The 27,912-nt window shown below is 35.4% G+C and overlaps 1 protein-coding gene and 1 long non-coding RNA gene across 3 annotated transcripts in view; one reads left to right on the forward strand and one right to left on the reverse strand.

The window, feature by feature from the left end:
• Positions 1-324: 324 nt before the first annotated feature.
• RIPK2 (receptor interacting serine/threonine kinase 2) lies at positions 325-27,881 on the forward strand. Of its 2 annotated transcripts, XM_004474743.5 has the most exons (11): positions 325-497; positions 4,529-4,682; positions 6,932-7,087; positions 13,819-13,976; positions 15,388-15,437; positions 16,274-16,435; positions 19,839-19,924; positions 23,649-23,738; positions 25,039-25,132; positions 26,683-26,826; positions 27,356-27,881. In XM_004474743.5, exons 1-11 carry the CDS (start codon positions 325-327, stop codon positions 27,691-27,693), a joined length of 1,605 nt encoding a protein of 534 aa, XP_004474800.1. In that variant the 3' UTR covers positions 27,694-27,881. The 2 variants fall into 2 exon arrangements, with proteins under 2 accessions (XP_004474800.1, XP_004474801.1); XM_004474744.5 differs by lacking the exon at positions 26,683-26,826.
• The window catches only part of LOC131273277 (uncharacterized), a 152,511-nt gene continuing 134,981 nt past the window's right edge, over positions 10,383-27,912 (reverse strand). The window contains exons 2-3 of the long non-coding RNA XR_009180448.2: positions 11,659-11,762; positions 10,383-10,721 (exon numbers count right to left, since the gene is read on the reverse strand). This is a non-coding gene — a long non-coding RNA (uncharacterized lncRNA). The remainder of the gene's footprint in view (positions 10,722-11,658; positions 11,763-27,912) is intronic.

Raw genomic sequence — 27,912 nt, forward strand, 5'->3', positions numbered from 1 at the left:
AGAAGTTCTGGGAGGAGGAGCCCGGCTCCGGCCCCAGTGGCGCGGCGCGCCGGGGAGGAAGCCGCCCGGGAGAGGAAGCCTGTCCTCCGCAAGGTGCGCCGAGCTGACCCCGCTCTCCAGAAAAGACGAGTCCGCTCCGGCTCCGGAAGGGCAGCCGGCGGCGCGGGGCCCGGCGGCGGCTGGCGCGGGCCGCGCGGACAATGCGCGGCCTGGAGACGTAGTGTCCGGGGCAGGAAGGACCGAGCGCTGGCCGCCGGGCCGCGGGAACCCCGGGGCCGAGCCGCGGCGACCAGCCTGCCCGGAGCGCCCACGCCGCCCGCGACCATGAACGGCGAGGCCATCTGCAGCGCCCTGCCCACCATTCCCTACCAGAAGCTCGCCGACCTGTGCTACCTGAGCCGCGGCGCGTCGGGCACCGTGTCCTCGGCCCGCCACTCCGACTGGCGCGTGCAGGTGGCCGTGAAGCACCTGCACATCCACACGCCGCTGCTCGACAGGTAAGGAGCCACCGCCGTTCCCGGGAGCACCCCGAAGGCCGCTGCGCCCCTTCTCCGCAGACACTTGCCCGGGACGAGCGGACGGCCGAGCTGCGGGTCGGCCACCCCTCGTCAGTCTAGGTGGTTCAAGATTTGGGGCTGGCATGGTGGCGGGTACTCGCTTCTCTGGGGAAGCAGCAAATTGGACTCCTCTGCTCAGGTTTTGTAGTCACTGCCCTTTCTCTTCTGCCCTCCCTAATTCCTCCTTTTTAAGTTTATTTTTTATTGTAGTTTAATACATACATATATATTTCGCGTAGAATTTGCCAAAATCTCTCTCATTTACCAAAATCCAGTAATCAGAGCCCAATTCTAAGTGCCCTGTTTATTGAATTGATGTGTGCTTTTAGAGTGAGTGTGGTTTTGTTTGCTTTGTTGTTGTTAAGTAGGCTCTAGAGCTGCCCTGTACTCCAATAGGTAGGTTTTAGCTACCGCAAGTTTTGAGCACTTTAATTGCGTCGGCCCTCATTGAAATGTACTGTTAAGTGTAGAATACACACGGATTTTGAGGAGTTACTCGAAAAAAAGAATTTAAAATATCTCATTAGTATTTTCTGTCGGCTACGTGTTGAATGATAATTTTTATGTATTTGGTTAAATAAAAGGTATTATCAAAATTCATATCACCTATATCCTTTTACTTCTTTTTAAAAAAATTTTATTGTCTTTTTTAAAGATACATAGATCACAAAAATGTTACATTGAAAAATACAAGAGGTTCCCATATACACCCCCCCCCCCCCCCCCATCAACGACCTCTTTCATTCTTGTGGCACATTCATTGCATTTGGTGAATACATTTTGGAGCACTGCTGTACTATATGGATTATAGTTTACACTGTAGTTTACTTTCTTCCCCAGTCCATTAAGTGGGTTATGGCAGGATATGGCGGTCCTTTTACTTCTTATGCTCCTGTGGCTAGAATATTTTAAGTTACATGTGGCTGGCATTATATTTCTATTGGACAGCGCTGCTTTAAAGTCTGGGATGTTTAGAGGTCTGGGGTTTTTGTTTTGTTTTTTGTGGTCATGAAAGTTTAAATATCATACTCAACAGTTTAATTTTTCCTCTCACTCTAAAGTGGAAGACTGCACCCAGAGGAAATGTATATTATTTTTGCACTAACAATGAACTGAATTAGAAGACTGTTGAGTGGCCAAAGAGGATGCCAGAAAAAAAAAATTAGGGCAGTGTTTTTGTTTCAAGGGAAGGCTAGCATTAGTTTCTCTTTTCAGAGAAGCTACGATCATACTGCAAACCTGTGACAGGATGTATTAGTCAGAAGGTCTGGTCACTAGGTTTGTGTTCTGTCCTTCTGTAGGGATCTAACAAGGCCCTGCCTCCAGTTCTCATTGAGTTAACATTCATGAGAGCAGCAGTCTCCTGTGCCCTGTATCTAAAGTCAGAATACCTCTTACCAGAGGCCTGATTGGAAAGAAGTGGTTAGTATCCAATATCATACATTCCTCAGCTTTCAGCCCTGTGGGTGTTCTTGGACTTGGATCTGCCTGTGACTTTTCTTTACTGTGTCTCACTATCAGGTTTGGGATGCTAGATCTCATAGTAGACTTGAACACCCCTGGAGAGTGTGCCCACTCTTTGTATGCTATAACCAGGTCCAGTGATATACAGGTTGTGGTGTCTGTTTACCCTGACCTTGAATTCTGTGGAGCAAATGTTGGGCAAGTGTGTACATGCAGTCAACTTTGAAGGGTAGTAGTTGGTCAGATATATTTTAGAACCAATTATACAAATACTATATCAAAATTTAGCACTGGTGGGCCCATTAGATACTTTTAAACATGTTGGTCCTTCTCCCTTTTTGAATGCTGTTTCTCAAGGTTTTAATTTATCTAAGCTTTGTGCCAATTGGAGGAAAAGAGTCAAGGGAGAAGGGGGACTGTTCTCCTTCATTACTCATTACACAATTCTCATAGTCTAAAAGTCTTCACTAAATTGGGTAGGAAATTAATTCTGTCTTCAAAGTAGCCTTAAAGGCAAGTGAAATACACCTCTAGCCCACTCTGGCATTACCACACCCCTTTCTTTTCTTCTCTTTGTTACCTAAGATGTTAACATTGGGGCAGTGTTTATGTAACCTGAGTTTAGGGCTGAGCTACCCAGTTGACTCACAAGGTGTCCATTTCTTCACTTACAAAGTGGGACTAATAAATACATGTACTTGGGCTCTGGCATGGATAATGTTTAAACTGTTCTTTGAGATCAACACAAAACAAAAAGATTTATGTTCATGTTACATGTTCTTGTTTTAGTGACTGGGGCGTCATTCTTCATAAGTGAGGAAGACCTTCCCCGGCAATCACCCCACCCGCCCTCTATGAATAGATGAATCTGATTGATTGTTCAAATACCCTGTAGACAACATGACCATTTTTTGACTGAAATATGAGTTGATTAATTTTGGTGACATGTTTGTAGAAACTATATTTTAAATTTTCAAAGTAGATTAAAGTGTTTTTTACATATCTTGGCTTACTCTGTTTTCTCAGTCTTCCCGAAATCTAACTTCAAGAACATTCTTCTCTAATCAAGCAGTAGCATGGGGGAGGGGGATGGGGGCGGGCGGGGAACAGACAGAGTAGAAAGGTTGAAAGAACGCAGGCTTTGGAGTTCCATGATTGAAATTCAAATCTGGTTCTAACCCAGCCACTTAAACTTTGCATAGCCATTTGAAAATTATTAATTTATCTTAGCCTCTGTGCCCTCATATATAAAGGGGTATAATGAAACCAACTTTAAAGGGTTGTTTTGAAGGTGTCAGTGCATATAAAGTGTCTGACACATAACCTAGTCATAGAAGATGGAAGAATACATCATACTCTCAATGGGAGGAGGAAAAATTATGTTAAGTCTTACTGAGACTTCAGCAGCCCAACATATGGGTCTTTCTCATTATCCAGTAATCTAGTTCATCCTGTATATTTTCCTGGAAAGGAGTTACACACGAAAATAGGCTTGTTTGCTCACATCTCTTGATACAAGTAAAGAACTTTTTCAATTAAGGGAATATAGGTTCGATTAAAACAGGTCTCACAAAGTGACATGATTGGTTACCTCAGGGTGTTCAGTGTCTTGAAAGACAGAAAAAGAAAATAAGCTTTTCACTGTATGCTGTCTTATAAATCTTCATTTTCGAAATACACATACATATACATCTCAGATCCTTTTTGTTTTGTTTTGCGATTGGTTGCTTGTTTTTTAAGCAGGCTTCATTGTCTGTTCTGGAATGTCTGTTGCTCTTCTTATTTCAACAGCCATTCATTAATCCAGAAGTTGGGTGGTTTAAGAGCCAAGTAATCATCACCACTTACCTAATAGGCTTTTCCTTGAGACATTTCTATTTCTGTTACTGCTGTCACCATCATCCAGTCATTCAGGGTAAAAACTGATGACATCCCCAATTCCATTCCATTATCACTACTTGGACATTTTATTCAGGTAGTGTTTTTCTTTCCACTGCTACCTTTATAATTTTAGGCTTTCTTTGCTTCACATCTTTACCAGTATTAAAATCTCTTAACATCTTACTTTCAAATTTTGACTCTTTCTGCTGATGCTACATCCTGCTGCAAAGTTAAGCATTCTAAAAGTTTGTTCTACTGATGTCACACCCCTGCTCAAAAAAACTTTCAGTGACAACTCAGTAACTAACAAACTGCAAGCACCCTAGCTTGATTTTAAGGCTCTAAGATATAGCCTCAACTACCATCATTGCCTTCAGTTCTTTTTGCATACTCTCTTGTATATCCCAATCCATATTAAACAATTTACCATTTCCCAAAGTAGCCTTTACTAATATAGAGGATAGGTATTATTCCTGTTTTAAATGACAACACTAAGAAACAGAGAAGTTATATAATTTATATGAGGTCATGTGGGCAATTGATTAAAAAAATGGCTTGTAATCCTTTAAGCATGATAATTGTATATTTTTCACTAATTAAAATAATTATGCATTTTCTTTCCTTAGTGAAAGAAATGATGTCTTGAGAGAAGCTGAAATTTTACACAAAGCTAGATTTAGTTACATTCTTCCTATTTTGGGAATTTGCATTGAGCCTGAATTTTTGGGAATAGTTACTGAATACATGCCAAATGGATCATTAAATGAACTCCTACATAGGGTAAGTATTCTACATTTTCAGTGACTTCAATTACCTGTTCTGTTATTCAGGCCCTTTAATACTTTGGTTTTATATTGGATCTGATTATTTGGGGATGTATCGATGAATTGAAACAAGAATAATGAAAAACAATTGCAGTATAAAATCTCACCTTTAAGGCTTTTGTGTTGGTGAAAATACTGTGGAATCAGGCCCTCTATTTTAAGGAGCCTAGATCATTTTGCTTAGGTTCCTAAGGTTTACAATGAATTCCAACATCCACATGCATATCCACACAGGAGTAAGAAAGAGAGAAAAAATAAAATCGGTATACTATATAATCCACTATGAGTTAAGCCAGATATATTTTATGTTACAGACTATCTAGGATTAAATTAAATATTTCTAATATCAGTTCATAAAATTCTGAATTAACAGACCAAATAAATCCATTTGTGGAGTACCAGATACACTGGCCTTTCCAGTAGTAGCTTTATAGCTATTTACCTTTTTTCCTCAAGGTACTGGTTACTCTGGCTTTGATTGTACATCCTATCTGTAATTCAATTTGGAGTTATTTATCCACAAAATTAGTGTATTCATTTATTGCTGTTTACCTAAGCTTACATTATTATTTCCAATTTCCCACTTCTCTCAAGAAATCTTTTAACCCACTTGGTCCATTTTGTGATGATTGGTTCAACTGAAATTGGGCAATACAATCTGTAAACTCCTATTACTGGACACTCCTAAATTATAATACATCAAAGTACTATGCAAGTGAATTAGGGAGAGTGGGTGCCTTTGTCAGCCACTCATGGAGTTGCCTCCTCTTTGTTTCAGAATACCTTGCATTCTGTTTATCACATGTGACCATCTCAAACAAGGACAGAGTAAATTAACTAGTGTCAGTCTGTATATTAATAAAGCACTGTTTCTGCTTTTGAAAAATGAATACAAGTAGAAACCATATCTTTCCCATACCTGACTAGGTACTCTGGCACCCCATTTTGGAGTCCATTGGAAATTCTAGAGCCTCCTCCAGGGGGATTGCTAACACCTAATAGGACTCATAATATATAGCATGAGCTCTTCTCTGTGTTTCTCTCAATGATCAAAAGTCTCAGTGTAATACATTATAGTGAAGCAGAGACACCTGGTTACTACTTTAAACTGCATAGTTTTCAGAAAAGATTACTTTCTTACAGTTTAAAAGATTCAGTTTCTCAAGGATGGAGGTTTGTGTGTGCCAGAGGAATAATGTTCAACAGTAGTGTTTTACGTTCCTTTTGATTTCCTATAATTGTATTATTTAGGGTGGGAAACCCTACACACAAGCCATAGAATATTGCTGAAAAAAATTATAATGTAAACCATGTAAGGTATTTTGAACCACTTCCTCTGCCATCATAGAACTGAAAGTTGACCCATTTGTGAAAAAAAAAGTTCTCAAGAACAGTCTTGAGCTTTCAATAGAAGATGTTTTCATAGCATTTTGAAAAACATACCCAGTGGCATGGTGCCTGAGTATTCATTGTCAGTCTTCCCACGTTGTCAGATTTTTCTAAGTATGGGAAACTACATTAACTTTTCATGTTCAGAAAATATTTATTTTAAAGAAACTTAGGTGAATATTAACTTGGAAGTACCAGGAATTATAAAACATTATGTTTACAATGTGTCTGCTTAACAAAACAGCACTTTGAAAGTCTACTTTTTCACGATGGTATGCAGATAAATTATTTGTATGATTAAAAGTCTGAGATAATATTAGGAAATAAGTTTAATGTGGTCATTTTGAATGATGCAATAGTTATTACAATAGATTAAAATATGGTTTTGTATTAATAGACATATAAATTTTGAAAGAGTAATTTGGTATGTACTAGAAAAAATACAAGTTACTTGACATAAGCTATAGAACAGGAAGGGGAGGTGTAAGTGTAAGTATATGTCAGGGAATTTTACAGATACAAAATAACTGAAAACTGTATCAGTTGAAGAAATAAGATCCAGTACCATCTTGCTGCATTACCAGTATAAACCAAAAAGAAATATAAGTACTATAAAGTTATATTATTTTCAGTAAAAATGTGAGAAAAGTGTAATACAGGAATGTTAAGTAATAAAAATACTGTTATAAAAATGAGTTTGTTTTTGTCTTAGTTTGTACTGTTTTTCCTCATGGAATATTTAATTTTCTTGGTGTAAAATGTAATGAAATCTGGCCACTAATTTTGATTTTTGTTTTTTTTTTCATGTATATAAAGAAAACTGAATATCCTGATGTTGCTTGGCCATTGAGGTTTCGTATTCTCCATGAAATTGCACTGGGTGTAAATTATCTGCACAATATGAATCCTCCTTTACTTCATCATGACTTGAAGACTCAAAACATCTTATTGGATAATGAATTTCATGTTAAGGTAGCTACATTTTAAAAAAGTAATCCAAAGCCTTCTGTTTAATAATTTTAAAAAGAATTTTGGTTACTTCTTCCACGTAGCCAATTTAATATCTCTCCCTTTTCTGTATCCCTTAATTCTAGTCTTCAATACCTCTTTTCCCTGCTGCTACAGTGACTTAGTTATTCTTATACTATAGAGTTAAAAGTATGGTACAAAATACAAAGTTATTCTGTTTCTTACTTAAATTAAGAATACTTTTTAAAATGTTTACTTTGAAATTATTATAAATTCACAGGAAGTGCAAAGATTTACAGATGTCCTGCTTGCCCTTCACCCAGTTTCCCCAAAGATACATCTTATATAATTATAGTACAATTTCAATACCAGTAACATTGGTACAATTGTAACGTTGGTATGATACATATGTATTGCTGTTTGTGATTTTACCATGTATGTAGATTTGTGTAACCACTACAGCCATCAAGATTCAGAGTTGTTCAGTTACTACAAAGATTTCCCATGTGCTACTCCTTTTAGTGACACCTCCCACTCTACCCTTCATCATCCCTACCCCCTGACAACTACTAATCTGTTTTCCAACTCTATGATTTTGTTATGTTGAGAGTGTTATGTAAATGGAATCGTGTAGTAGATGATATTTTGAGATTGGCTTTGTTCAGCATAATGCCACTGAGAACCATCCAGCTTGTGTGTATCAGTAGTTTGCCGCATAGTATTCCATAGTATGGTTGTACCACAGTTTGTTGGACCTATTGAGGGACATTTTAGTTGGTTTGAAGTTTTGGCTATTACAAATCAAACTGCTATGAGCAATCATGTACTGGTTGTTATATGTACATAGGTTTTATTTCCTCTGGGATTAATGCCCAGGAGCTAAATTGCTAGGTTTTGTAGTCAGGGTAAGTTTAGTTTTTTGAGAAAGAGCCAAACTGTTTTCCAGGTGTGCTGTACCATTTTATAACATCTGCAATTTGAGAGATCCAGCCTTTCTGCATGTTTACCAGCATTTGGTATTGTCACTATTTTTTATTTTAGCTGTTTTAATAAGTATATAGTGATATATCACCATGGTTTTATTTGCATTTCCATCATTTTTAATGATGTTCAACATCTTTTCATATGTTTGTCATTGAAGTATCCTTTTCAGTGAAATCATGGCTTAAGTTCATTTTCTAATTGGATTATTTGGTTTTTTAGAGTTGAGTTTTGAGAGTTCTTTATATATTCTAGATGTGAGTCCTTCATCATATAGGTAGTTTATAAATATTTTCTTCCAGTGTGTAGAATGCCTTTTTGTCTTTTTTAATAGGGTCTATTACAGAGCAAAAGTTTTTAATTTCAGTGAAGCCCAATTTATCAATATTTTCTTCATGGATCATGCTTTTGGTGTTCTGTCAAAGAATCCTTCTTCAATCCCTAGGTCCCAAAGAGTTTCTTCTATGTTATATTTTAAAGTTTTATAATTTTGCATTTTACATATAAGTCTATGATCCATTTGGAGTTAAATTTTTATATAAGATGTGAAACTTGGGTGCCTAAATGTAGCACCAGATGTAATCGTGATTTCGCACTTATCCTTAATTGAATTGTTGACAGCAAATAAAAAAGTAATTGCTTAAGTATTTAATACTATATGCAATGTATGTTATTTATATAGATATATATTTTTGCTGTACTTCCTGGAATAATATACATAAACAGATTATTATAAGCTTCAAAAATGTTCAAAGAATTAATACAGGGAAATTGAAATAATATGAAAGTTAATTTTTAAAAATGTGAGAAAAAGCTAATGAAGACATTTCCTTTCCCTAGATTAAATTGGGAGTGGGGGAAGACATCAGGCTGTTGCCTCACTAATGCTGAAAATAGGACCGACTCTATTACATCAGTTATATAACCATATACTTAGAAGTACCATAACGGTCATCTAATCCACTGACTCCTTACTACAGCTGTCTCTCACCTCCCAAGGCAGTTACCAGGGACAGGGAAGTCTTAACATCAATCTTTGAATAGCTGTGACATTTTCTTATATGATCAGTCAAAATTTGTTACCTGGTGCTTCTACATGCCGGTCCTAGTTCAGCCCTTTGTGACTATATATGTCTAATCCCACTTTTATTTGATAGCACTTCCAACATTTGAATATAGCTATGACCCTGCCCCTCCCTCACATACACCTGGGATTTGCCCTGATAAGCATCCTTGATTTCTTCAACCAATTTCCTAATTAAATGAATTCTAATCCTGGTGCTATTTAGATGTCTGTGTTTGTTTAACTGAGCAAAAAATACTCTTGGTGTAGTCTGATAAATGTAGAATTGAATGGGAGTGTCCTTCCCCTAGTCCTGAATATGTTATTTAATGGTCTTCTCTCTTTGGGAAGAATCATCAAACTATTCCAAACGCCCTGAGAAGTTCCTTTTTTGGGGATATATTTTTGCTTAAGCACCATTTCTTTATCAGGTACTTTACAGAATATTTTCCAGATATCATCTGATATTTTGCTAGATTTGCATGACCACTTCAGTCTCTCAAGACCTTTTGAAATGTTATTTCAGTGGTCCAAGGGTTTTTACTTTCTCTCACTGTTTTGTGTCATCTTCAAATTTAATTAGGTAGTTTCTTTGTATCTTCAAATCATGATTAAATATTAACTTATACAGAGGAGAACATGTCACTAAGACCTACCTCCAGGTCAATATCAGTCTTTTTATTAATCATGGCTTTTGGGGAATAGTCATTCATTTTGTTTGGAATACTCCTAAAAGTGCTATCATAGAGCCTGCATTTCTCCATTTTGTCCATAAGAATATCATGGAAGTCCTCGCTTAAATGCTTCCCCAGGTATTCTCACCTTCAGTCTCTTAGAGTAACTTTTCCTGACCACCACCCCCTATTCCTGTTTGTCCTCGGACTTTGATTTATGCTTCTCCATAGTATTTTTTACCATCAGATATAACATGTATTTATTAATATGTTTCTTGACCATATCTCCTGATTAAAATATAATCTCCATAAAGACAGTAATTTAGTCTTTTGTTAACTGCCACATTCTTAGCACATGGCCATAGAGAAGCAATAATAAATCTTTGTTGAATGAACATATAGGTGAATTCCAGATCTTCTGGTATACTTAGGCCTGGTAACTTCATAGTCAAGTGTGTTTAATGTTATTAAAATACATTAAAATGTTTTATAATATACAAACTGTTTTAGTCCTACTCTTTGACCTTAGTAATATTTTCCAAAAATGAAATGAAAAAAGAATTTTTTTTTTAAAAGGATATGAAGGTGGTCATTCCTTTATTCAGTAAAATTTGTGGAGGAACTACTGTGTACTAGGCATTGTCTAAGCCATTTGAGAATCAGCAAACAAAACAAGCCAAGATCCCTGCCCTTTTGGTATCTTGTACAGATAATAAACAATAGAAAAATAGACAAACAAACACACATAGTGTGTTAGAAATAAATAAGAGCAATGAAACAAAGAAAAACTAGAGCAGGGTAATGAGAGGGCTCAGTAGGTCTTGTTGGAGAAAGGATATAATATTCAAAAGGTGATCAGGGAGTGGGTGTAGCGTAGTCGTTGACGGCCTGCTTCATATGTACAATGTCCTGGTACCTCCTAAAAGTATTCAGAATAAGCATCATTAGAAAGGTGATATTTGGACAAAAACTTAAAGGAGGTAAGGGAGTTGAGTTTTTCTAGCAGAGAGAAGAGCCAATATAAAAACCCAAGAAACAGCAAAAGTGCTGGAACAGTGAGTGAAGAAAGAAGTAATAGAAGTTAAGGTTAGCAAAGCAACTAGGGTCAAAGTGTGTAATGCCATTAAAAAGAAATTGACTTTGACAGGAAGTGAGAAGAATATGATCTGACTCATGTTTTTAAAGACTCACTCTGGTTGCTGTTGAGAATTGCCTATAGGGTAGCAAGACTAGAGAGAGATAGGAGTCTGCAGGAGTAATGTGCTGGTAAGAAATGATGGTGGCTTAGACTAGAGATAGCAGTGATTGTGGTGAGACATGGTCAGAGTCCAGTTGTTTTGAAGGAAGAATCAACAGGGTTTCTTGGAAGATGGGATTTGGATGTGAGAAAGAGGATGACTCCAATCTTTTGGGGCTGAGAATTCTGAAAGATAGAATTGTAATTAAGATGATGAAGACTGTGGATGGAGCAGATTTAAAGGGGAAGATCAGGGATTCAGATTTTGAAATACTAAGTTTGAAATGGTGTATTAGATATCTAGGTAGAGATATCAAATAGGCAGTTAGATAAAGGATTCAGAATACAGAGGAGCAATGGACTGGACATATAAATTTGAATGTTTTCATCATAAAGATGGTGCTCAAGACCAGGAGAGTACTTGAGATCTCCCAGAGAATGAGTATAGACTGAGAAAAGAAACTGCCCATGAACTCACTAAGGCAACATTAGTCTACTTTAAGATTTCATTCAACTTGGTTATTTTTGTGTGTGTGGATAAAGTGTCTATAAGTTCACTTTAGATACAGATGAATCAGTGATAGACTTCTTTGAAAGGAAAATACATGAAAGCACTTACCCTATATCTGCTATTCTCGGCAATTCTTTCAGTCTTGTGGGGAAACCGGAATACTTAAAGGTGATGCTTCACAACTTCTGAATGGCAACTCAGAAGTGGCAACTCTACAAATAGTTACATAGACATGGATAATATATGTAAATGAAAATCACAGTTTCATTAGGGTGATGGGATTCTGTATGATTCTTATGAGTAGTGTGTTTTCATTTTCTTAAATATTTTTATCAGCTTTTTAATTTAAAACAAAATTTTTGTTTACGTTGGAAATACATGTTAAGTTTACATGTAGAATTGGAAAGTTCCTATTCTCTGTCTTCACTTTAGAATAATACCTTTATCAATACCCAGAAGAAATCATATTCCTATTCCTCCCATCCCATTCTTCACTCCCAAACCCTTTCTTTCCTTTCATCTGTTAAAGATCCAGACTTAATGAATAATTTCTTTCGTGGTACAGTTTGAAACAGAGAACATTCTTGAGAGGGATGGCTCATTGTAAAACCCAAACTAAACCAACTAGTTGAGGGAATCCTGATTAGGAATGTTTCTAGGCCAGGTTTGAAAACACAAAGATGAGGATCTTAGGTGAACTCAAAGGAGCACATGACAAAGCAAGTTCAGGTATACATTTTTCTCTAATAGTGCATTCATGCCAAGAGTTTACCCAAATGTTTGCAAGTTATGGTTCAGGTATAAGGTGAGACCCCCCCCCATATTTTAAACATTTTTTTACTGTGACACCTATAGTAATGCTTATTATCCTGGAAAATGTGCAACTGAAATACTGTTGTTGCTTTTAGAAGATAGGTTGGAGGAACAGTTTGCAGTGGCAAGTAGAATTAAGTGGGATATCCCATCTTCAGAGTCTTAATATCACCCAAAAGTGCTGTAAAGACATGAAACATGTCTTGTCACTACTATGAATAAGAGCAACCTTAAAGATTTATTCCTGAACACAAAAGATTAATACTAGTAACTGACATTTATGGATCACTTATTATGTGCCAGATATTTTTCTAAGTGCCTTACTTAGAATAACTCATTTAGTTCCCTCGTTGCAACCCTATGATGTAGATACTATAATTATCCCCTCTTTACAGAAGGGTAATCTGAGGCACAAAGAAATTAAACAACTTACTGAAGATCATGCAGCTACTTAAATGGTAGAATTGTAATATAAATCCAAAGCCCATATTCTTAACCACTGTAATATACTGCACTTCAAGATCGTTCCAGCTTGGATCTTAATGTATTGACCTTTGTTTTCCCCCAGTGCTTTTAAATTTTTTTTCTTAGACATACTCCTTTTTATTATAATGATTTATGAAAGATTGGTTGATTTCTAAATAATGCAGTATTAAGGTCCAAATAATTTAAATTAAGTATCTTTAAAGCTTACCCCTTTGCTCATTAAATATTGTTTCTGTCCTTACATTATCTTCCATTTTTAAAAGATAAGGAATCTTTTCACTATTTAGGTAGTTATAAGATACCACATTATATCTGCAAAAGATTTACAACTGAAGTAAAACTGTAAGAGATTCATCAAAAGTGCTGAATGTTTATCCCTGATAATTCCTTAGGCACTCATTAACATACATATACTCCAAATGCTAAATATTCTGTTGCCAACAGATATGATTCTGTTAAGTGCTAGGCATAAATCATATAATAATGAACTGTATTGGAATTTTGCTTATTTTAGAATTTAAGGATACTGGTTTTAGGGCATTATAAATAAGAACATATACACCTAAATTGTAAACCATGGCCAGTGATATTCACATCAAATGTGAGTAGGTTTAGCAGATTGTGAGGCATAGGTGAATTTGAAAAGTAAATACTATAAAACTGCTTGTCAAAAAACGAAAAATGTTCTGTGTCTATGTTCATTCAGAATATACGGCAAAAACTACTTCTCTTTAATTTTTCAAAATTTAGTCTCCCTTTAAAAATTTGTAATGTTGTACTAAACTTCAAGTCAGTATTAATGCTTCTAAGGTTATTGGGCTTAGTGCTATGGATAGGATATACGGAAATAAAATATTAATATATAACATTTCCTCGGGAATGATATCTAAATATAGTGAATGTATACAAAGTCAGACAATTCTTAGACTTTTTTAAAAGAGGAAAATTTTTCATTCTTTTCCCTTATAGATTGCAGATTTTGGTTTATCAAAATGGCGTATGATGTCCCTATCACAGTCACGAGGTAGCAAATCTGCACCAGAAGGAGGGACAATTATTTATATGCCACCTGAAAACTACGAACCTGGACAAAAATCAAGGGCCAGTGTCAAGCATGATATATATAGGTATAGTAAGTTGCTTTCACTCAGAGTTAACCTTATCTGAAAACCAAGCTTAATCAACCAGAATTTTAAAACTATATTTTAAAGTGATTTTTATTCTTCTAAGAGAAGCATGGTAAAAATAAATTAGAGGCTGCAGTGTTTAATATTTTTTAATGATATATGCCTACCATTAAGCAACGTTTACATCCTTGAAAAAATGTTAAAGCGTATCTTTATTGTTGCATCAATTTATAATATTAGAGGGCTTTTTATCATATGTGCCTTTGCTGGGAGGGGGAAGCGATTCCTAATATTTTAGCTTTAAGTTTCTCATCCTGTTCAACCTTTCAGTCTCTGATATCTACACATTGTTAGAAAAATAAACTCATACATATTTTATATGTGCTAATCTTTTCTACAACATATCAATGTATTTTTAAGATCATGGTTTCACATTTCAGATGCAGACCATATACACTACATAAAGCAGCAATAGCATAAAATGTTTCTTGATACATGAGAAAAGGAAGATGGTAATTTGTAATGCGTAGGATTAGGGAATGGGGGCATTTACTTCATGTATAATTTTCACTTGTCTCTTTAAATGTGATCATGAAAATGAAATCATACATACTACATTTACACTGAACATATTTTGTGGACCCTTAAAATAGCTTTTCGCTGTCTTTGCTACATAATTAACTTGGTAAAAAATGAAGATTCTTTGAAATGAATGAGATACCAGAAAATTTCTCTACCAGAAAATTATATGTTTAATTAGGTTGTTTATCCCTGTCAGGGAAAATGAGGAACTATTATTTCATTGATTTGGGTGGGAATTTCCTCTGTAATCCTCACTCACCCTCCAAAACAAGGTGTTGGCACCTAACTGGTTCCATGTGTCCTATTTTGAATGCACAGTTAATTTGGGGGTTGCCGCAAAATCTCTATGTCCTATTTATTCATTTATCCCAAATATAAATTCTCTGTAGGTTAACCAGAACACTGGCAACTAAATTTAAATCATAGAATATTTTCACTTCCAGAGAAGACAGTACTTTGACCACAAAAAAGAGACAGTCTTTTTATTTTGTCTGAAAAATAGAATCTTGAAATTCGAGGACATAACTTATCTAGGTTTTCAAGAATGACTTTTAACTCATCCCCAACAAGTTATCCTTGCATGGAACTTCCAGCTCTTATTACAGTAATTCTCTGATTTATCACATAAGGATAAATTCCCTTTCAAAGGAAATCATATGTAAGTATTCATCATCTTGGTTAGATATGACAATTCTTTATATAGTGTTTCATTACCTTATCAATTTCAAAAGTGACATCTCTACAGACAGCTTTGAAAAATTGTGCTATTTTAGTTTACTATGATAAGTTAGTTTATAATATATAATACAAATATTTTTATCTTAAACAGCTATGCAGTTATCACTTGGGAAGTCTTATCTAGAAAACAGCCTTTTGAAGGTAAGTGTTCTTTGACTTCATTATCCTAGATAACATCATGTTAATTGGCCACACTTGGAACCATCTAAAGTTAATCATATTTTAAATCTGCCTATCATTAATCTTATGGAAAATATACCATTATAATATCAGTTTATCAATTGAGAATCCACGGTATTTTGGAAAGTGCACTGTATTAAGGATCAGAAAAATCTGAATTCTAATCCTTGTTCTGACAGTAATTAGCTCTATGATCAAGCCACTAAATCCCTCAGTCCTACTTTTTTCATCTGCAAAATGAGTTTTGATTTATCTATTTCCCAGATCCAGTCCAGCCATAAAACTCATTGTATGTAAATTTAACTGGTACTACTTTAAAGATCAGTAAACATTGGGGGGAAAAAAACACTCTCTTTAATCCCTTGAGAATATTGGGTTTTTTTCCTTTATTTTAGGATTGTGGAGACCAGCTGCCATGTAACAACCCCAAAATCTCAGTAGCTTACCAAATAAACTTTTATTTCTCACTTACTTTTCGATCTTAGTTGCTGTGGCCCTTTTTGGTTCTGCTAGGTTCTCCTCAGTTCTGCTTCACTCTGCTCTACCCACATACCATTGGCAAAAGCAAATCACATGTTCAAGCCCAAAATTAATGAGGTGAAGATATAAACTTCTCCCATAGGAAGCAGGCAAGTCATAAGGAAATAGCTGGGATATATATTCCTCTTATGGGAGTGAAGGTTAAATTTTATTACTAAAGTTTTAAGTATTCCTCATTTCCACTTGGTTGGTTTAGAATACATTTAATATACTGGGTCACACTATATTTCTAATGAATTTAAAATATCTTTTGACAGAAGTCACCAATCCTTTACAGATTATGTATAGTGTGTCACAGGGACATCGACCTGACACTAATGAAGAAAGTTTGCCATTTGATATACCTCATCGAGCGCTTATGATCTCTCTAATAGAAAGTGGATGGGCACAAAATCCAGATGAAAGACCATCTTTCTTAAGTGAGTGTACAGTTTTAATCTGGACCTTTTGAATTACAGAAATAGCTAATATACTGTGAATAAGTTATTTCTTGAAAAAGTACACGTTAAGTGACTAGCTCCAAGTTTTTCTTTCACTTTTTTCACTGTCATTACTCTTTTCCTTTATCACTGTGTAAGTACTTCTAGAGCAGGATTGAGGATTCCTAAAAAGACTTAGGAAATCCTCTGATAATGACAAATTTTTATTGTGTGCCTATCACTGGGAAGAGCACTGGGAACAGAAGAATGAACAAGACCATCTAAGACCCTGACTTCCTGGAGCTCACACTCTCATTGAGAAGGCAGACAGAAAGCAAACAAGATACAGATTGTGTAAGTGCTAGACGGACATGAGTAAGGCAATAGAGTAGTTTAGGGAAGTGAAAAAAGGCCTTTCTTAGGGGCAAAGATTTGAAGTTTGGAAAAAGAGCCAGCCATTCAAAAGCTGGAGGAAGAGCATTTCAGGCAGAGAAAGCAGCACTGCATAGGCCCTGAGACTAGGAAGAATTTTATATTTTTAAGGAACAAAGAGAGGGCCTATATGGCTAGTATAGAGTGAGAAAGGAAAGGAATGAGAAGAGTTTGGAGAACTAGGGAATAGGCTGTTGATCATCGTAGAAAGTTTATATTTTCTTCCAAGTGCAATGGAAATCCATTCCCATATTTTGTGGTGACAAAAACATTAATGTGTTTTAATCAGTTTAAGAGAATCACTTGCAATGCTGTATGGAAAATTGAGGGGAGGAGACAAAAGTGGAAGCAAAAAGAATACAAGATTCTTGATGACTCTGGAGATAGAAAAAAATAGACCATACTAAGTTATATTTCAGAGGTAGCATATGGAACCATATGGGCATGGGAAAAGGGAGGAAACAGGATAACATAAGTCTGGGGCTTGGGCAGCTGAACTGATGTCGACACCATTTACTGAGGTGGAGAAAACAGAGAGGAACATGTCTGAAGAGGAAGAGAATCAGGAGCTTCATTTTGGAAAAAATACATGTGAGGTGCCTATTGATACCAAGCAGTGATGTCTGGTGGATAGTTGACTGACTCCACGCGCACTCTGGAGTCCTGTGACCTGGGTTCAGATTTGGGCAAGTTACTTAGCATATCTGTTTCTGTACTTATAATAAAGGGAATTCTAATAGTATTTTATCAGTATTACTGCTACTGCAGGATATATGTCTAGATTGATCACAGTCCTTAGAAGGCACTGTTAACTAGCTTGGACATTTTTCATTGATAGCCTTTGAGATATTGCTTGGTGGTGGTGGGCAGAGTTTTTTGCTTGTTTTTAATTGAGGAAGAACTTTTTTTTCCCCTAAGACAGCTGCCCATTTTCAGTGGTAGGGCATTGTCATTGATTTATAAACACACTACCCTCTAAACAGCCTCTCAGCTTTATTGAATGTGGGAATGGTTAAAAAGTGGGCACTGAGAATGTGAAAGTGAAAGTGAGGGCCAGGTAAGATCAATAAGAGGGAAACATTTAAGTGTATTGAAGGAAGAGACTCTCAATATGACTAAATGGGAAACCGTGTAATTCTATCTGGTATGTCTGAAGTAATCTTTTAAATGCAATAAGGAGACCCCTAAATATCAAAGTAACAGCATAAGGTGCCTCCCTTTGAATAATCCAAATGAAAAGAATGAAATGTTCAAAACAAAAAGAAATTATAGCAACTGCAAACACTGAAATGAGCTTTAAAACTAAAAGCAATATTTTTCTTTCCTTTGCCTTTTTTTCCCATAAATATAGGTTAATTAAAGGAAAAAGGAAGCTCAATAAACATTTGTAGAATAAATTATTGACCAGTAAAATTCTAAAAATGAGTTCAACTATTAAAATAATATGCTTCTTAAATTACAAAGTAGCATAACAATAGAATAATGGTAACAAAGGTTCTTTTTTTCCAACAACTTTATTGATGTATAATTTACATACCATAAAATTAGTCTATTTTCAGTATACAATTGGATAATTTTTTTGTAATTTGACAGCTGTGCAACCATCACCAAAATCCAATTTTAGAAGATTTCCATCACCCCCAAAAGATCTCTCATGTCCAGTTGCTGGCACTACCTGTTCTCACCCCCAGTCCCAGGCAACCAATTATCTATTTTCTGTCTCTAGAGTTGCCTTTGCAGGATATTTTACAGAAACAGAATCATAGCAATATGTGGTTAGCTTCTTCTAGTATGTTTTTGGGGTTCATCCATGTCGTAGCATGGATCAGTAGTTTTTTTTTTTATTGCTGAATTTTATTCCATTATGTAGAAATTGCATTGGGTTAATCCATTCACCAATTTATGAAAATTTGGATTGCTTCTCTTTTATGGCTAGTATGAACAATGCTGCCATGGATGGATATTCATGCTCATCTTTATGCAAACATATGTTTTTATATCTCTTGAGTATATACTTATGAATGGAATTCCTGGGTTGCACGGTAAATTTATATTTAACTTTTAAAAAAAAAACCTGCCAAACTGTTTTCCAGAGTGGCTTCATCATTTTACATTCACACCAGCAATGTATGACTGTTTCAGTTTCTCTGCATGCTTTTCAGCACTCATAATCTGTCTTTTGTATTATAGTCATTTTAATGAGTATAAAGTGAGATCTTGTAGTTTCAATTTGCATTTCTTTAATAACTGATGATGTTGCACATCTTTTCATTTGCTTATTAGCCAACTTTGTATCTACTTTGGTGAAATGTCCATTCCAATCTTTTACCCATTTTAAAATTATATTATTTGTGTTATTATTGAGTTGTCAGTTCTTTATATATTCTAGATATTCTTTTAACAGATATATGATTGAAAATATGTTCTCCTAGTCTTTGGCTTGTCTTTTCAAGCCAAAGTTTTTGCCCAAGTTTTTAAATTTTTTGAAGTCCAATTTATTAGTGTTTTTCTTCTATGGATCATGCTTTTGATGTCACATTTAAGAATTCTTTGCCTAACCCAGGGTCACAAAGATACTCTCTTTTGTTTACTTCTAAGATTTTTATGATTTTAGCTCTCTGATCCATTTTGAGTTAATATTTATGTGTGGTGTGAGGTAAGGGTCTAAATTCATCTGTTTGCATGTAGATCTCCAATTATCCTAAGCACCATTTTTTTTAAAGACCATATTATCCCCTCTTACTTTGGCATTTCGGTCAAAATCAATTGACCATAATTGTAAGGATTTATTTTTAGCCTCTCAGTTCTTTTCCATTGATCTATATGTCTAACCTTTTGCCAGTAATAAAGGCTCATAACACAGCTGGAATGTGACCAGTTTGACTTGATGTCTTATCAGTTAAATGTTAGCTTTATATTTTTTAATATAATGCTTAGAAGCAATCTGAACTCAATTTTTTCCCTTCTTTAGAATGTTTAATAGAACTTGAACCAGTTCTGAGAACATTTGAAGAGCTAACTTTTCTTGAAGCTGTTATTCAATTAAAGAAAACAAAGGTAAATTTCTGAATGAAATGCTGGAATTATAAATTTAAAGAATTGCCTATTACCATGGAGATTTTTAGTTTGATTTAGTTTTTTTTTTTTATCTTCATACTTTTCATAGAGATAGGCTACAGGTTTGGGGCAGGAGCGTTTACCAGAGATTACAAATATAATCTATCTTTTGACACTAGAGATTTTCCTGTTCATTCAAATGGCCACCTTAAGATTTCAAATTCTTTTCCAGAACGCTCTTAAATAAAAAATTTAAATATGTAGTGAAGGCTGGTTTTGTACAATGAGTACCCTAAATCTTCAGAGATTTTTTTTCACTTTATATCTATTTTCCTACAGTTTTAATACCAATACCTACAGAGTAATAGATGTCTGAATTCTTATACTTTTCTTTATTCAGTGCATTTGGACTTTTCTGAGATTTATTGACAAGATAAGCTATAGAATTTTTTATTTATAATCGAGGTTAAAATGCATATATTTTGATCATTTGTTTGATTTCCCACTTAAACTCTCCATGTTGTATAGACCTAAGTAGCAGTTTATACAAATTAACCAAGGACAGTTTCATTATATGCACAATCCAGTCTTATAGATCAGAACAATTGAAGGGAATGATTATTGGAGGGTTTTACTAAAAGTTGATTAAAAACAACAACAGTCCTTGAGGGACACAGTAAGTATAATTTATCACTTGCCAGGTCTTATTAAATTGCATCTGATACATGATAATGAAAACCGTAAATTAGCCAACTCTTGAGCTGCAAGCAGAGGATAGCCCAAGCACGATCCCCTATTTACTTACCACTAAATCTATTGACATAACCTTTGGCTAAAAAGAGAAGTTCATGAACGAAACAACTGCACTTAGCCAAACTAAAAATAGATGGTGGCAATATTAGTACTTGAGTTTCAGAAGGAACCAAATGGGAGCTGTGTTTTTGTTCTTTTATTACTTTTCACTGACTTCTAAGTCTTTTCCAGAACATTTCAATTTCTCTACTTCTCAATGGATATAAACTTCTGATAACAATTTCATTTTGCTTTTCTCTTTTCACTTCCCTTTTTTTTTTTCCTCACAACTATCTCTTCATCCAAGCAAAGAGGGATAGAAGGGTCTGCTTTCTTGGTTATAAAGTGGAAGAGAACCGTTCTACTTCCCTTTTGTTCCCAAACAGTTTAAGCATTATGGTCTATATTTACAACTGCTAATTTTTACAAGAAATTTTGGCTTATTAAACAAAGTAATTTAAAGTGAATATTTGCAAATACTTTAATGCCATTTGAAAATAACATTAGTTTCTTTAGTGTTTTTAAGTTGCCATATTGTTTTCACTCAGAATTTTTGGAATTTTTCTTCTTTTTTAATCCTTGTTTCAATTCCATGAAACTGATAGGGCAAGAAATCATCTCCATTTTATAAATGAGATAACTGAGATGTAGGGAAGTTAGTCACTTGCATACACCCTCACACAGCTAGCTAATTGCAGGGCCAAGAAATACAAGTTTCATAATACTTTCTATAAAGAAATTTCTGAAAACAAAGATCACCATTTAGCATGAATAGTTTTAAGTTTCTTACATTTTTTTCAGTTCTTTGACCCAGCTTTTATTATTCAAGCTTTCTACAGGTGATGTTTCCTACACTTCAAATAGTAAAACCAACACCAAAAAGAGGTTTTTCCTTACTGTTTCAATGCATTTCTTCCTAGGGAATGACTCAGTTTATGAATAATTTCAATTATAGGTGCAGTTAGGGTAAACTGTGTTACTAATCCAAGGATATTGTATTATCAGAAATATTTTGGTAAATTTTATAAGCACAAAAAAAAACTTGAGGCGGTGGACTTGGCCCAGTAGTTAGGGCGTCTGTCTACCACATGGGAGGTCGCCGGTTCAAACCCCAGGCCTCCTTGACCCGTGTGGAACTGGCCCATGCGCAGTGCTGATGCGCACAAGGAGTGCCGTGCCACGCAGGGGTGTCCCCCGCATAGGGGAGCCCCCATGCACAAGGAGTGCGCCCCATAAGGAGAGCCGCCCAGCACGAAAGAAAGTGCAGCCTGCCCAGGAATGGCGCCACACACAGGGAGAGCTGACAGAGCAAGATGACGCAACAAAAAGAGACACAGATTCCCATGCTGCTGACAACAACAGAAGCGGACAAAGAAGACACAGCAAATAGACACAGAGAACAGACAACCAGGGTGGGGGTGGAAGGGGAGAGAAGAGAGAAATAAATAAATAAATCTTTAAAAAAATAAAAAACTTGACATAGCAGAAACAGATCTAAAATCCAATTTTAAAGGTTCCTATAAAAACATGTTTCATAAAAATTTATTGAACTGCTGTGTGCAAAGTCCTACACTAGGTGCATTATATGCTGGGATGAGTAAAAGATAGTTTTTTTCTTCCTACAGTTCCTTACCCATGTCATGGGGTAACCAGTTATAAATATGAATAAAAAGGGGCTGGTCATGAAACCTACTAGTTTATAAAATTCTAGAGTGGCTGATATGTTGGTCTGGGGTAAAAAAGCAGACTGATGGGTTTCCAAGCCTGGCTTTAGGACAGGAGAAAATCACTTACTGATTTTAATACAAAAGTAGAGTATATAAATAAGTTATTTTTATAATAGCTACCAGTTATTGAATTTTAGTTATTTTTAAAGATTTATTTATTTCTCTCCCCTTCCCCCTCATTGTCTGCTCTCTCTGTCCATTCGCTGTGTGTTCTTCTGTGTCTGCTTGCATTCTTTTCATGCAGCACCGGGAAACTTTGTCGCTTTTTTATTGCATCATCTTGCCACATGGTGCCACTCCAGGGCAGTCTGCACTTTTTTCAGGCAGGCTGGCTCTCCTTGTAGGGTGCACTCCTTGTGCGTGGGGCTCCCCTACACAGGGGTTACCCCCACGTGGCACAGCACTCCTTGAGTGTGTCAGCACTGAGCGTTGGCCCACTCACCACACAGGTCAGGAGGCCCTGGGTATAGAACCCTGGACCCTCCATATGGTAGGCGGACGCTCCATCAGTTGAGCCACAACCGCTTCTTATTGAATGTTTACTGTGTAATCTTAGGGCCTTTTTGCATACATTACCTCTAATCCTTACAACAATTCTGTAAAATAGATATTATTATGCCCAATTTGTAGACAAGTAAATGAAATTAAGTCTTTAGCCAAAGGTCCATTCTAAACCAGATATGATGGGATGCATGGCCCACATCTTTCCATTATGGCACACTGCCTCCTTTACTCAGACTAAGCCTCAGTACTTTATCCATAAAATGAAAATAATAATAGTACTTATAAGCACCATGCCTGGATAGATAGTAAATGCTCAATAATTATTGATAGACACATCAACTGAAATTTATTAAGTAGCATAGTTTGTAACTGATACTTTACATACATTACCTTATTTAAACCCTAGAACATTCCTGCGTGTAGGAAGTCATTTTTATAGACAGAAGTCCTTAGACTCTAAGAGATCAAAATTTGCTCAAGGTAATCAGTTAATCTGAGGAAGAATTCAAAGTCTCTGTCTCTAAAGTTCTTTCTCCTATTTCATACTGTCTCTAACTTTAAGTAATATATCTTCAACTGATTTATATTTAAATTGCCATTGTTTTTGAATAAACCTATAAAATATGATTTAAAAGAATGTATTTTGCTTCTGTAACTTCCTAATCACCTCCAATTTCAAAAAATATATATATTTATTCCAGCTACAGGGTAAGTCAAGTAATATTCACTTGTCAGACAAGAAGAAAAAGGAGTTTTCTCTGAACGTACCTGTAAATCATGGACCACAGGAGGTAAAAAAATTAATAATTAGTTATTACAAAATAATTTTTCATAGTCTTCCTGCATTTTTGTTTATAATACAATCTTTTAAATTTATTATTATTATTTCATTAACCCCTTCTTTTATAGATTGAAACTAAAGCCAGGAAAGGTTTTAGGATTTGTTGGATAGCCAGTGGCAATTTCCAGCTTGAAAAACCAGCTCTCCTAATTTTGTTCATTGTTCATACCATCATCCTATCAAATCACAGACCCCACTTCTTTGGCATTGACTTCTGTCCCTGTAATTATTTTTTAACCATGATGGTACAAAAGTGAATCATTGATTATATTTCTATCACTATATTTATGCCTCATTATTCAAATACAAAATAGCTATCATATCTGTGATGTTCTAACCTTTTACAGTAAGTTAAACGCAAAGGCCATTTTTGTGGCTACCCAAAGGGAAAATTTTCTGTAGTAGTATTCATTCAGACTTAGTTCACATTGGTTATTTTCAGAGTAAAAAAGATACATCAAATTCAAAATCAACATTAAACCAATACATGTTTTTTTATTCCTTTTACATACCTTATCTCATTTGATCCATAAGCCTGTGTAGATATATTTTTAGATAGGTATAAGATACAAAAAAACCTGAGAACCAAGTTTAATTGCCTTTTCCAAGATTATCCAGTAATTCCCTGGCAGAGCCTAGAGTGGAGCCACATTCTCCATTGTTTTTTCCATAGTTCCTCTCTCCCTCCCCATCACCCCATCTTGAGGGAACTTCTGGCATTTGCTCTAAACCAGGGGTTCTTCACCTTTTTTGTTCCGTGACCCCTTTGCCAGTCCAGTGAAAAATACAGACCCCTTACTAAGTCCCACTACACTGTGTATTATTTAATAAATATATCACACCCTCACCAACACATCCCCACAAGAGTAATTTTTTTTTTTTTATTTCAATTCAAGCTCATGGACCCCTTGTTAAGAACCCCTGTTCTAAACCAATAAGTAAGCAGATGGCAGGTTTCATATATTTTACCCACTGTTCTAGCAACTGGACAGTACCTCTTAGAACATGTAGAAAATATTGAAAAAATAATGATTTCTAATATATTTAATTATTTCTTCATCTCCATTTGCGTTGATAAGTAAAATGTTTATCTTTGTTGATTATCTTATATATGTGTTTGTATTAATAGGAGTTTTGGTTCTTGGTTTGTAGTAAACCAAAAGCAAGAACTCTCAGAAGTTAAACCCGTATAACTATTTAAATGATTTTTTTTTATTAACCTTAAATCCTCTACTTTCTGCTCACTTTAGGAATCATGTGGACCCTCTCTGCTCCATAAAACTAGTAGTTCTTCTGAAACCTCAAGGTCCTTGTCAGCTCCTCAAGACAATGATTTTTTATCTAGTACGTATATTTTCCAAGCAGTATTGGCTTGCAAGTTTTGCATTTTCTTCCTTTGTAGATCATATTGTTGGCAAGCAGTCATGGCTTGTGTTGAAATTGTCTTGCATTTGCAAGCAGAACAGATTTTCAAAAGGTGACAGGGTCTAAAGATATATTTGTGGTGGGATGTTCAACAAATGCATTTAAGTATTAAAAGCATTATGTTAGATGCAGTGGAATATTACCAAAAACATCTCTTGTAAGGAAGAGGAGAAATGTTTCTAAGTAACTATAGTATGAATATAGAAAGCGATATGGTGTAAGAGAGATATAGATAGTACAGAGGAAGAGTAACACTCTCACAGCCACCTTGTCAGGGAGATACCCCTCATTTTATAGATCAAGAACCTTCTGAATCATATAACTAATACCTGGCAGGTCCAGGACTTGAAGTTGAGTCTTTTGATAGAGAGTCTCATGTCACCCCACCATACCATGTTGTCATCATGAAGAAATTATTTCTTGCTGAATGTTGGACCTATAATTACAAAGAATGGGCATTCCAGGCAATGGGGACAACATAGAGGTACAGAGAAAAGTGAGTAGTTTGGATTAGCTGGTGAAGGGATTAATGAAAGAAGACAAAGGAGGAAAATAAGATTAGAAAGGTAGGTTGAAGCCATATCATCATGTATTCTAATACTTAGGTAAACTGTTCTGGCTTGTTTTTAAACATGGTTAGGAAGAACTATTGCAAATTTTTGGGCAAAAGTGTGACATGATAAAAAATTTCCCCTTTAGGACATTCTCGATAAGGAGACCACTTAAGAGACTTACTGTAGTACAGGTGAGAGGTTTTGAGAGCTGATCCAGAGTAAAAGAAGGGAATGGTGGAGTGAGAGGTGTTATGGAGGACACATTGATAGATTATAATTTCTCATTTTCAGAAGAGAAGAGAGGAAAAAATCAAGAAAAACCTGAATAAGTAGTTAAACCTAGGTGACTAGGCAAACATTGGTTCTATTAAAGGAATTAAGTTAAGATGAATAATTACATTTTTAATATTTTAAAGTTTGAGGTGCTAGCAGGGCATATAGCAGTGATGTCTAGTGGGTTGTTGGAAATGTACAACTGAGGTTCAGTGAAGATGGAAAATTTAATTACTTGTTTTAAGAAGTAGAGGTGATGATTGATGCCCTGCAGTTGAATAGGATTGCCAAAGGAGTGTATAAAAATAAACTTGTCATATACAGATTTAGGAGACATTTTAAGTGTAGAAGGAGAAAGAAGACACAGAAGAAGAAATATAGGAATATGTGGAGAAATAAAATTCCATTATTTATAATTTGCATAGGGCAGACAAGCACAGACAGAAGTATAGTAAAAACACTCAGTTATAAATCCTTTTTAATTCTAAAAATATTTACTTCTGGGATTAGGTTTCTGCACAACCTTCAAGCTTTACTAGCAGTGAAAAGTAAAGACATTGGAGCCTATTCTCCATATGACCCAGATGTTGGTATTTTAGCTAAGAAATAGTCTACTCCTTATGAAAATGTTGTGTTTTATAGGAAAAATTCAAGATGGTTCTTCAGTGCTACTTCACTGTCCAGTAAATCACATTTCTGCAGCTCAAAGGGCTACACTAAGTGATCAAAAGACCCTCCCTTGTTCTTCAGCAATAATAAATCTACTCTCAGCTGAGGGAAATTCAGGTAAAATTTTACCATGAGACACTTTGTAAATGATGCTATTTACTCCCCAAATATATGTTTAATATATTTTTATACCACACATTTTATTTGTCCATATTTCCTAATTATGATACATACATATAGTCTTAAGTAGGAAAGTACTTCCAATCCCAGAAAAGACATCTGGCTAGGGAGCAAGTGCTAAGGGGAAGTTTACTTAATCTGTTTTTGAAGCTGCAGTTTTAGGTTTTCTTAAATGAACAAATATGTAGGTATCTTTTATATTTAAAAAAAAAGCTAAAGAAAATTTAGTGGTTTTTATTCCATTATTTATAGCATATAGGAAGACTAGACAGAGGGGGAAGATGACCCAAATTTCTGAATGTTTCTTGAAAATTAATAGCATCCCCAAAAGTACTGGTATTCCATGTCAGTAGAATCCTAGGAAAATTAGATTTTATGCCTTATTATTTCCTTTCCATGTATTTTTCACTTGTTTCTATATTTTGGCCCTTGCATTTGTAACTGTTCATCTCTTACTCTTCTACAGAATATCTGCAAACTGGTATAGCGCTTCTGTGGATCCAAAGTAAGAGGGAAGACATTGTGAACCAGATGACTGAAGCCTGCCTTAACCAATCTCTAGATGCCCTTCTCTCCAGGGATTTGATCATGAAGGAAGACTATGAACTTATTAGTACCAAACCCACAAGGACCTCAAAAGTCAGACAATTACTAGACACCACTGACATCAAAGGAGAAGAATTTGCCAAAATTATAATACAAAAGTTGAAAGATAACAAACAAATGGGTCTTCAACCTTACCCGGAAATGCTTGTGTTTTCTAAATTCCCACCTTTAAATTTATGTCAAAATAAAAGCTTGTAAATGAATCTTTTTCAAGAAGAAAAGTGGACTTATATTTTTATATTTTTTGTTGCCGTGATCATATTGTTTTTATAAAATCCATAGGAGAACTGGAAGTTTTACTGAAGTTTCTTCTTCAGGTAAATATTAGTCTCCTTCCATAACATTACAGTATTTTTAATTAGCATAAGTAGAAAGTTTTCATTGTACTATATAGTGTTGAGTTTTTGTGTGTCTTTC

Source organism: Dasypus novemcinctus, chromosome 14 (genome assembly GCF_030445035.2).
Source record: "Dasypus novemcinctus isolate mDasNov1 chromosome 14, mDasNov1.1.hap2, whole genome shotgun sequence".
In the NCBI taxonomy this organism is placed as follows: domain Eukaryota; kingdom Metazoa; phylum Chordata; class Mammalia; order Cingulata; family Dasypodidae; genus Dasypus; species Dasypus novemcinctus.

Excerpts from the sequence above, each read along its gene's own strand:
- RIPK2 (XM_004474743.5), top strand. The coding sequence starts at position 325 with ATGAACGGCGAGGCCATCTGCAGCGCCCTGCCCACCATTCCCTACCAG. Across the intron at positions 15,438-16,273 it reads TAGAAAACAGCCTTTTGAAG|AAGTCACCAATCCTTTACAG; the intron begins GTAAGTGTTCTT and ends ATCTTTTGACAG. Across the intron at positions 16,436-19,838 it reads TGAAAGACCATCTTTCTTAA|AATGTTTAATAGAACTTGAA; the intron begins GTGAGTGTACAG and ends TCCCTTCTTTAG.